Here is a 12,035-nt window from a genome sequence, read left to right on the forward strand (position 1 = left end):
TTATTCTGGGAGGGACATTAAAAATCACTTAGTATAATCTCATATTTTTATACTGGCAGTAAGGACTCTTAGAGAATTCTTTTTTAATAGGTGAGGGTACTAAAGCCCAAAGAGGAAAGTGATATGTCCAAGGTCTTATTGCTGTTAGTGGATTGTAACCCTGGTTGTACTACGCTAGAATAAGTGGGAGAGTTGTTGAAAAGTACCGATGTTTGGGTCTCACTGCAGACTAATGAATCAGATTTTCTGGGCCTAAAGCCTGGGTTACTGGCACTTTTAACGCTCTCCATCTGACTCTATCTGAGAGAAGCACTGAGCTAGACAAGAACCCAGCCCCCAATCCCGAGACTGCCAGTGTTAGCAAACCCATGGCAGTCTCTCATTCCGCACCCCTGAGCCCATGGCAGACTTGACTCATGGGTCACTGAACTGTTTCCTGCTGTGCCTAACCTGGCCTTCTCATACTGTTCATCTGCCGCCTGTCCATGAGCATTGGGAAGACAACCTGAGACACAGCTACAGTCAGGCACTGTATCTTGGTTCCTCTAAATAAAATCACACAAAATATCTGAAAGTATTATTCTGGTAACACTGTGATTGTATATTCTCACAGTCCAGTGTATTCATCTATTGGTCTGTCAAGGCTCAATGGGGGAATACCAGGGTGAAAGCCCTGTGTGACTCAACTGAGCTAGGTCTGAACACTACTCTGCCATTTACAACCTGTGTGATTTTGGGCAAGTTTTTGTGCCTCAGTTCCTCCATGCCTCTTCTCTGGTATTAATCTCCAGCAAAACTGAAGCCTGAACCCTCAGTCTTTCCTGCTTTTTAAATCTATCTGAACCACAATCCCCTTAATCCCCGATACTAACTTGTTCTTATGAACGAAGACTTGATAAGAGTTAGTGCTTAGGCCTCATTCCCAAATACTCAGAGCGCCTGGAAACGGCCTTCCAAAGACACAATACTTCAACACATTTTTTTTCTTGGGTATTGTGTACTTCTCTAGCTAGAGATGAACTTCGCAGTCTCCTAACAAATTGGATTCTGTTTAAATTGATTCTACTGAAAAGTGAGAGCAAAGGATGTAGGCTGCTGGACTGGATGCAAACAACGTGACAATCCCTCTCCCCCACCTCCCTCCCTGCCCTGCAGCCTGGGTTACCACCCAGGGCCAGAGCCCAAGCTTACATCACACAAGGAAACCACCTTGTTCTAGCAGAGACCAGTCGCCGTTAGATCAAGGCTGCTGAATAACCCCAGGGGTCTGATCCCTATTGTTTTTTGGTTGAAATATGAGTTCCTTCCAGGCTCTCACCCTAATACTGCTCATTCTTCCCCATCTCTTGCCATCCCCTGCCTCCCCTACCATCCCCCACTGTTGCCTCCTGGCCAACTTTATTTGCCATAAATGCCTTCTGGAATGCCCACTTCATGGTAAGTGAGCTCCTCGTGCCCTCACCCTGCCTTAACTGAACAGGCTTTCTTGGGACTGTCTTCCTGAGGTCCTTTCATTCTCAAAAAGTGGGATGTCATTCTTCTCCTCCTGAGTTCAACAGGTGAGGGTATACAATCCTTCTGGGAGAGGAGACAGAATAACTGTGAACAACAGTACCACACTTGGAAAAAGTGCTTGTCATTTTTCTCTCTCAACTGCTTCTTACAATTAGTTCAATTTGTATCTCATGGTACTGTATGGGACAGACTGAATTCTTAACTCAATCCTACCTATGTCTCTAGTGCAGCCTCAGAGAAGACAGATGCCTTTTGGAACCCATGTCTCTCTGACCCCAGAATCTGGGATCTTCCCCCACCACACACATCACATCTCCCAATGTGTGGATAGGACAACACTAGGTGCACCAAGGTACTTTTAGAGGAACAGTCCTCATACCATCTGCAAGTTAGAAGAAAACTTAATAGGCTGGGTATGGTGGCTCATGCCTGTAATCCCAGCACTTTGGGGGGCCGAGGCAGGCAGATCATCTGAGGTCAGGAGTTCAAGACCAGCCTGGCTAACATGGTGAAACCCTGTCTCTACTAAAAATACAAAAATAAGCAGTATATGGTGGTGGCCACCTGTAATCCCAGCTACTCGGGAGGCTGAGGCAGGAGAATTGCTTGAACCTGGCAGGTGGAGGTTGCAGTGAGCCGAGATCATGCCATTGCACTCCGGCTTGGGCAACAAGAGTGAAACTACGTCTCAAAACAAACAAACAAACAAACAAACAAACAAACAAAACTTAATAATCCAACCCTCATTTCACAGATGAGCCCAAAGACACTCTGGCTTACTTACAGTGATCCCAGAAAGTTAGTGACAAAACTCTCCCAGTTTCCCCTGTACCACTCAGAGACTTTAAAGAGCTTGAAATCTAATCTCCAAGATGAATACAATAAGCACACAAATAATTACAATTCAAGGTATTATATGAGAAACAAAGTCTGAAAGCAGATGGGAGAGGAGAAATTACGTTTTTAGGCTGGGGTAGGGTGGCCTAGGAAGGGTAATCAGGATTGTGTACAACGGTTCTCAACCTTTTTCATCTCATAACTTTTTTTTTTTTTTTACATTTAAAATTTTTTAAAAAAATATTTGTGGGTACACAGTAGGTGTATATATTTATGGGAGTACATGAGATGTTTTGATACAGGTATGCAATGTGAAATAAGCACATCATAGAGAATGGGGTATCCATTCCCTCGAGCATTTATTCTTTGGGTTACAAACAACTCAATTATACTCTGTAAGTTATTTAAAAATGTACAATTAATTATTAATTATGTATTTACTGTAGTCACTCTGTGGTGCTATCAAATAGTAGGTCTTATTCATTCTTCCTATTTTTTTTTTTTGTACCCATTAACCATCTTACCTACCCTGCCAGGTCCCCACTACCCTTCCCACCCTCTGGTAACCATCCTTCTACTCTCTATGTCCATGAGTTCCTTGTTTTGATTTTTAGATCCTACAAATAAGTGAGAACATGTGATGTTTGTGTCTGGCTTATTTCATTTAACATAATCATCTCCAGTTTCATCCATGTTGCTGCAAATGACTGGGTCTCATTCATTTTTATGGCTGAGTAGTACTCCGGTGTGTATATGTACCACATTTTCTTTATCCATTCATCTGTTGACAAACACTTAGGTTGCTCCTATTGTAAACAGAGCTGCAACAAACATAGGAGTGCAGATACCTCTTCAATATATTGATTTCCTTTCTTTTGTGTACATACCCAGCAGTGGGATTGCTGGATCATATGGTAGCTCAATTTTTAGTTTTTTGAGGAACTTCTAGGCTGTTCTCCATAGTGGTTGTACTAATTTACATTCCTACCAACAGTGTACAAGGGTTCCCTTTTCTCCACATCCTCACCAGCATTTGTTAATGCCCGTCTTTTGGATACAAGCTATTTTAACTGGTATGAGATGGTATTTTGCTGTAGTTTTGATTTGCATTTCTCTGACGATCAATGATGTTGAGCACTTCTTCATATGCCTACTGGTCATTTGTATGTCTCCTTTTAAGAAATGTCCATTCAAATCTTTTGCCCATTTTTGATTGGATTATTAGTTTTTTCCTGTGGAACTGTTTGGGCTCCTTATATATTCTGGTTATTAATCCTTTGTAAGACGGAAAAGTTTGCAAATATTTTCTCCCATCCTGTGGGTTGTCTCTTTGCTTTGTTGGTTGTCTCCTTTGCTGTGCAGAAACTTTTTAATTTGATATGATTCCATTTGTCTACGTTTGCTTTGATTGCCTATGGTTGTGGGGTATTGCTCAAGAAATATTTGCCCAGACCAATGTCCTGGAGTGTTTCCCAATGTTTTCTTTTAGTAGTTTCATAGTTTGAGGTCTTACATTTAAATCTTTAATCCATTTTGGTTTGATTTTTATATAGGGCAAGAGATAGGGATCTAGTTTCATTCTTCTGCAGAGGGATATCCAGTTTTTCCAGCATCATTTATTGTCTTTTCCTTAGTGTATGTTTTTGGCCCTTTTACATTCTTAACCCCAAGAGCTTGGTTTGTTGTGGTTATATCTATTGATTTTTATTGTATTAGAAATTAAAACTAAGAACATTAAAAATATACATTAAGACTATATATACTTAAAAATAATAAACTCATTATATATTATCATATTTTTATGAAAATAACAACATTTTCCAAAACAAATGCAGTGACAAGCGTGATTTGTTTTCTATTTCTGCTGCTCTGTTTAATCTCTGGCTTAACAGAAGACAGCTGGATTCTCATATTTACTGCTCATTCACTCTCTTGACATAGGTTGTTTTGGCTGAGGCCTTAGAAGAAAACTCAGCCTCAGGCAGACATATAGTTGGAAAAGAGGATAATATTTTAATAGTCTTTTCAGATAACTGTGCCTATTTATCAATACTACATCAAAACTTCACAAGGAGTAGTTTCTTAAAAGTTAGCTGCAATGTAGAAACTGAAATCATATCAAATGAACTTTCAGCACGCAATTATGTTAAAATCTATTGGTCTATCTTGCATTTTAAATGTATACTTTTGTTATATCATGCATTGGTTCCACTGGCAATACTGGTTTGCTGAATTATACAGATCTTCCAAATATTGTCACATTTCATTATATAGTATAAAAAATTGCTTGTTAATATCATCACTAGTCTTATCTGGAAAGAATTTAAATAATGGGGACATGCTCACAGCGGATACAAATATTTTGAAATTCTAATTTTCACTTAACATTCTGTCAGTTATTTTCTTGAAGGAGACTCACATTATTACTTTTCTGAATACTCATAGTTTTTGTCTGTCAGCTGTTATTTTAGGCAAAAATGGGTTCAACAAAAAAAGCAGTTCATTCAGCTCACAACTCAGACAACTGCTCAAGTGCTTTAGTTGTACTTCCCATTTAGTCACTCAGAATATTTAAAAGACAAGTTGTTGAAGGCTAAGATAATAATTTTTACTGCCTTTATCAAGGGCATTCTTAACTGAAACTGGCTTTTTTAATGGGAGGTGCACAGCATCATTGCTTTGAATGGTGCTAAGTAAGGTGCCAGCAGTGCTAGCTACCATTTCCGCCATCTGCACAAACGTCAATACAGTGAAGAAGGAAACTGATATCTTCTGACTCAAAATAGATTTGATCTTGTGGACCACCTGAAAGACCCCTGAGAGTGGAACTCACTTTGCGAACTGCTGTTGTACAAGATACTGGCTTTGAAAAATGAGTTGGATTTTGAAAGGATAAGATGAGGGAGTATATCTGAGGAACAGCAGGTAGGCAGTTTGGTTGGAGGAGGAGGAAAGCAGAGGCAGATGAAACTGAAAAGATACCGTGAAAGGCCTGAATGCCTTCATGATGACCCACTTAGGTTTAAGCCACACAGAAAGAGGCAGGCTAGGGGGAGCATCTTTTTTTTTAATAGGAAAGTTGTGGCTTCAACTTATATAAAATAAAGGTCGCCATGTGTACAGTCACTAGCTATAAAAATAATGATTGCATTGCTGCTTTCCTCATAGGGAATAAATAAAACAAACATCTTTATAAATTACTTGTTGTAAGAATCATGCTGCACTATTACTTCAATTTAGACATTATTCATTTTAAAAGGAAAAAGAATGAGAACAAACCATTGTGGAAGACAGTGTGGCGATTCCTCAAGGATCTAGAACCAGAAATACCATTTGACCCAGCAATCCCATTACTGGGTATATACCCAAAGGATTATAAATCATTCTACTAAAAGACACATGCACATGTATGTTTACGACAGTACTATTCACAATAGCAAAGACTTGGAACCAACCCAAATGCCCATCAATGATAGACTGGATAAAGAAACCGTGGCATATATACACCATGGAATACTATGCAGCCATAAAAAAGGATGATTCATGTCCTTTGCAGGGACATGGATGAAGCTGGAAACCATCTCAGCAAATTAACACAGGAACAGAAAACCAAACACTGCATGTTCTCACTCATAAGTGGGAGTTGAACAATGAGAACACATGGACAAAGGGAGGGGAACATTACACATTAGAGGCTGGTTGGGGGCTGGGGGGCTAGGGGAGGGATAGCATTAGGAGAAATATCTAATGCAGATGACAGGTTGATGGGTGCAGCAAACTACCATGGCACGTGTATAATTATGTAACTAACCTGCATGTTCTGCACATGTATCCCAGAACTTAAAGTATAATAATAACAAAAGAATGAGAACATTTGTTAAGCACCTATTCTGAACCAAACACTATGCTAGTCACTTTTCATGTGTTATATGATTTAATCCTTACAACAAACTTACAAAAGTGGTATTACAATTCATATAGATAAGGTGAACGAAGCCCAAAATGTCATGTAACTTTCTAAGGGACATGACTCTGAACTCTGATTTTGTTATACTTCATTTGGTCATCCCTTATCTCAAGGCATTTGGGGAAAGTCAAATTTAATTATCATGTATTCGTATATATACATATCTAATGCAATCTTTTTTCTTTTTTGGTTTTTCTAGTGCATTCTTAAAATAGGGCACAAAATGATGTCACAAACCCAATGAAATACAATAAGATGTGAAATCTCTACAGAGATTGCGTATTTTAAATTTTTTCTTTGCTTCAGGAACCATTTTATACAAGAGATATTGCTGATTACTGGGAACATTAGGTTGGCTGATAGAGATTTTGTTAAAACAACAGCTGAGAAATATCAGCATTTGAAATTCATAGCTAAGATTCATCGCAATGCTTTTGGATACAAAGACCTTTTTCTTTCATATTCTAAATATCAGTAAGAAAAAGAGAGAAAGCAATTCAGATTCATAGTCTGATGACATATTCTCTGGCCTAAGAAAAAAAGGTACTAAGTTTACTGACATCAACAAACAGGTTCTAGGTATACACCGCCAAGTCAACATGGCCTGTTCTTCCTAAACTTGGACCTGTTCCTTTGAATACCCATGGTACTTTACACATGCATGTACACACACACTCTTTTTACACATGCATGTATACACACACACACACATCAGAGTTATGGCATACTTCTCCTCCCCAGTGCAGACAAATTATCTGTTTAACTGGATGCTTGGAAACTTTTCTGTTGACATTCAAAAATTCTTTTTTTGACTGGGCATGGTGGTTCACACCTGTAATCCCAGCACTTTGGGAGGCTGAGGTGGGAGGATCGCTTTAGCTCAGGAGTTCAAGGAAGCAGTGAGCTATGATCGCACCACTGCATTCTAGTCTGGGCAACAGAGTGAGACTCTGTCTCAAAAAAAAAATCATCAAAATGATTTCAAATTAATGTCCATCCAAATGAATATTTTACTATAAAATAAAAGAAGTAAATAATACAGAGTAATTATTTATTACTTATTCATTTCTAGGCAGGATGAGGGTCTGAGAGTATAATACAGTTCAAATAAAGAAGTTACCTGGCTTAAAAATAGCTACTTGCTAAAGATAGAAAATTATTATAAATATTAAAAACAAATAGGCAAAACATCTTGAAAGTTTTATAGGCTTCGCATTTTAAAATTATAGATGTTTAGAAACTATACTTTTCTTCTATACTGATACTAAAATAGTTTCATTTTCAGCTTAAATTACAAGTTAATAATTTATCCGACTGTATGTAAACATAATATTCTTTCTATATTTTAGTTTAAAATAGTACAATATTAAAAAGCTTATAAATTGCCAATAAAAATGGGAACTCACACATACATTTCTGACATTGGGGGATTATTATAATTATTATGTTATGGAATGCCAAACATAGGCAACGTATGTAAGTTTTAGGATAGTTATAATGAAATAATAAAAGGGAAAAAAGACCAGGACAACTTTGTCCCTTCAAAGTAGAGGCAATGTAGGTTACTTTGGGAGGTGGGCGCATCACGAGGTCAGGAGATCGAGACCATCCTGGCCAACATGGTGAAACCCTGTCTCTACTAAAAATACAAAAATTTGTGGTGGCATGTGCCTGTAATCGCAGCTACTGGGGAGGCTGAGGCAGGAGAATCACTTGAACCTGCGAGGTGGAGGTTGCAGTGAGTCGAGATTGTGCCACTGCACTCCAGCCTGGCAACAGAGTGACAATCCATCTCAAAAAAAAAAAAATTTTTTTTTTTTTTCAAATTAGTGATTTAGTAAATTTGCTTACTGGAATAAAAAAGAATTGCACCATTATGAATAATGTGTCAAATTCTATGAGGTTCTAAATGTGTGGATCTTGTTGCTCTGCTATTTTTTTCCAGCAGTCGACTTCAATCAACATCCCCCTAGGTTTCTGACTCAATTACATGTAGATATAACTTTAGGGATATAATACATTTTTATTAAAAGATAAAATCTGTCATAATGTCTTTTTTTTTTTTTTTGAGACAGAGTCTCACTGTGTTGTCCAGGCTGGAGTGCAGTGGTGCGACCTTGGCTCACTACAACCTCCGCCTCCCAGGTTCAATACATTTTCCTGCCTCAGCCTCCCGAGTAGTTGGGATTACAGGCATGCACCACCACGCCCAGCTAATTTTTGTATTTTTAGTAGAGATGGTGTTTTATCATGTTGGCCAGGCTAGTCTTGAACTCCTGATCTCAGCTTATCTGCCTGCCTCAGCCTCCCAAAGTGCTGGGATTACAGGCGTGAGCCACCATGTTTAGTCTGTCATAGTATCCTTAATACCAAAGTGTGAGGATTGGCCATTATAAGACCTATTCTGTTGCAATGCTAGACTTACTACAGTAAATTTTACAAGCATGTAAATGTGTCATGGCTAAGAAAAGGATTCTAATGATCAGATCTTCCTCCCTTCAGTAGGGTGGCTGGAATAAATTTAGCATAAGACTAAGAAGATTATAACTTTGTTTCAATTATTCCCTTTCAGTGTGCTCTGTATCGCACATTTGAACTATATAGTACATATGTAGCAGGGAGTTTGTGGCAGATTGGAAAGCTCCCAAAATCTCTCAATGGGGTTGGGAGCTAGAAATTTTGAGGGACCTGATTTCCTGAATGTGCTTCTATTGTAGGGCTCCTCAGATCTCAGTGATGTCAGGAAGGAGCCCAATAGGTTACCTGTTGGTTCAGTTATGCTTTACTTGTCTTTTCACTTACTCAACTAGTAAACAATATGTCAACCTGATCCTACCAGAGAAGTCCCCAGGCTGCCTGAAAAATTATATTACTTGCTGTTTACTTCACTTGATGGAGTTTTAGGCATTAAAGGATAGAAAGTACTTGGAAAATCCAACAATAACCTGTATGCATTAGGATTTTTGTGATTTTGGGTGCATCAAACTCTTCTTATATATTATTGGGTAATCAAAATAGAAAATAACTTTTGATAGTTAAATGAACAAAAGAGGGAAAAATAAGCTAAAACTAGTAACATATATTTAAAATTGTGCATAACATTGCTTTGAGTTGATGAGGTAAGATCAGCTATGAGGCAGTGTTTTTGCAAAATACCTGTAAGTACTTCTGAACACCCTTCAGTCAGCCACTGATCACCTGGTTTCTGCCATGTCTAAATTATGATCTTTGGCAACAACAGATCTGACTGGAGGAAGTGTTGTAGACACCCCTAAATGACCTCTTTGCCCTGGCCGGCTTTATCCACTTTAACTGCTACAAGTTGGGGAATGTTTTGCTAAACGTATTAGCAATCAATATTGCAGTTGCTAATGAAAAACTAGATATTTGTATGGAACTCCATAATCAAACCTCTATTAAACAGAAGACAGATTAGTAAAGAATGTAGATGCCTGTTACTAAGTGAAACATCCATATATCAGGAATAATTCCAAAGTGTTATAATACATTATCTTCCTTAGTCCATTTGGTCTTCAAAAATGTATGTAGTTGTATCAGTAAAATTGTATTGCTAGGGACTATTGTCTAAACATGATGATGATTCACGGAGACCACTCTCATGGATGCATCTGTCCAAATGTGCAGTCTGCATTCTTAATGTTTACCACACACCCAGCGAAGCTGATGATCTGTCTGAAGGTCAGTCACTTCTTCAATAGTTCTCCAGCTACACTGGCAGGCATATGCCCGTGTTCCTTTCTTCTTTAACAACTTTGCTTTTAATTTGTGGAATTCTGGCATGTTGTTCCTATTAGTAAAACAGGAAAGTTTTATCACAGTGGCTTTGTTCAGTGCTTAATGATTCAAAAAAAAAAAAGGTCATTGCTTTCTTTTCTTCTCTTTTTTTGTATTTAGGAGTCTCATTGTTACTCCGGCTGGAGTGCGGCAGCACGATCATGGCTCACTGCAGCCTTGACCTCCCAGGCTTCCCCTCAGCCTTCCAAGTAGCTGAGACCACAGGCATGTGCCACTATGCCCGGCTTAAAAAATTTTTTTTTGTAGAGATGAGGTCTCAGTATGTTGTCCAGGTTGATCTCAAACTCCTGGGCTCAAGTGATCCACCCACCTCAGCCTCCCAAAGTGCTGAGACTGCAGGCATGAACCATGGTGCTCAGCCTATTTTCTTATCTTCCCAGTATCTGAACACTAAACAACCTAGATCCCCTCACACTAACATTAGAAGATATGCTTCAGTGTTCTCTTTCTGATGATATTTCTTTGATAATCTGTACTTTTTATGGCAATCCTCTAGGCCAGATTATTGACTGTTGTAGAACACAATAACCTAAAGGGCTGAAGAATTACAAACGTCCTATCAGAGATGAAATAATATGAAAATAGGGTGGAAAGGATGGTGGTTCATCTCCTACCTCAGATACTCACCTATGCCGTATTTTAAAAGCCTGCAATATGGCAAGGTGAGAGAACATTAGAGGCATAAATGTCATAGGTTTCTGATGAATTAACTATAGAAAATTTTCATTAGCTTCAATGATCTGTCTACTCATACTATCAGCAACAAAAATGTCTATCCTGAAAAAAATATTAATAATGTTGAAATAATTAAATCAACAAGTAGGGCCATCGTAAAAATGATAACCACTGGATTTCATACTGTTATAAAAAAGACTACAGAAGTTAAGTTTAATTAAAAAATCAATTATGATTTCATGATAATCCATGTAATGAGTTCACATAAACATTGCATGGCAAAGAAAAGTGGAAAAAATTTTTAAAAAAGATGAAAAAATACAAAGTGAAAGGACGAAATACAGTATGAATACCAGAAAAAGAGATATGGTACCTAATCATTGCTTGTGGCTATCACTGCAACAGAAGGCAGGCTACAAAGTGCCCTCTGGTGGTCAATGGGCACCACATTCAGTATTAAACTATACAAAATTCAGGCACAATTTAGAAGGCTAGAACCTCACAAAACCTGAGAGATTTTCCAAGCCAGCTGACTTCAGGAAACAGACTGACCAGCTAAACGACTTAGCTAAGGGAAGAAAAATCTAAATTTTAACAGAAGGAAAAAAACCCCACCAAAACTAAGTTGCTGAGGAAAAATGTCCTTTATTTGATCTACAAAATATTTTGAAAACTTAACATTTGATACTTGACTGAATCCTTAGAGATTTTAGGATTAGGAATCATGAATAGACAGGGATCTAATGATGACATTTCAAATGCTTTTTAAAATGCACATATCTTAAAAGCTTAGGGAAAAATCATTCCATTCCTTAAAGAAAACACGATTTAATAGAAAAATAAAAGCATTTTCTTCAGCTATTGTGGCAAGGTGGTCAATAAGTATAGGTGACACTTCTTTTAGAATGTTCTAAAACTTGCCTGGGTGTGGTGGGTCATGCCTGTAATCCCTGCACTTTGGGGAGCCAAGGTGGGTGGACCACTTGAGCTCAGGAGTTCGAGACCAGCATGGGCAACATGGTGAGACCCCACCTCTACAAAATTAGCTGTGTGTGGTAGTGTGCACCTGTATTCCTAGCTACTCGAGAGGCTGAGGCTGGAGGATCCTTTGAATCTGGGAAGTGGAGGTTGCAGTGAGCTGAAATTGCAGTACTACACTCTAGCCTGGGCAATAGGGATTGCAAGATTGGCTCAAAAAAAAAAAAAAGTTCTAAAACTTCTCAAA

The 12,035-nt window shown here is 38.3% G+C and overlaps 1 protein-coding gene across 1 annotated transcript in view; it reads right to left on the minus strand.

Moving 5' to 3' along the window:
• Positions 1-2,608: 2,608 nt before the first annotated feature.
• The window catches only part of CFAP418 (cilia and flagella associated protein 418), a 29,610-nt gene continuing 20,183 nt past the window's right edge, over positions 2,609-12,035 (minus strand). The window contains exon 6 of the mRNA XM_032760089.2: positions 2,609-10,127. Coding sequence (XP_032615980.1) covers positions 9,974-10,127 — 154 coding nt within the window. The 3' untranslated portion in view covers positions 2,609-9,973. The remainder of the gene's footprint in view (positions 10,128-12,035) is intronic.

This window comes from Hylobates moloch, unplaced genomic scaffold (assembly GCF_009828535.3).
Source record: "Hylobates moloch isolate HMO894 unplaced genomic scaffold, HMol_V3 SCAFFOLD_9, whole genome shotgun sequence".
Taxonomy (NCBI): domain Eukaryota; kingdom Metazoa; phylum Chordata; class Mammalia; order Primates; family Hylobatidae; genus Hylobates; species Hylobates moloch.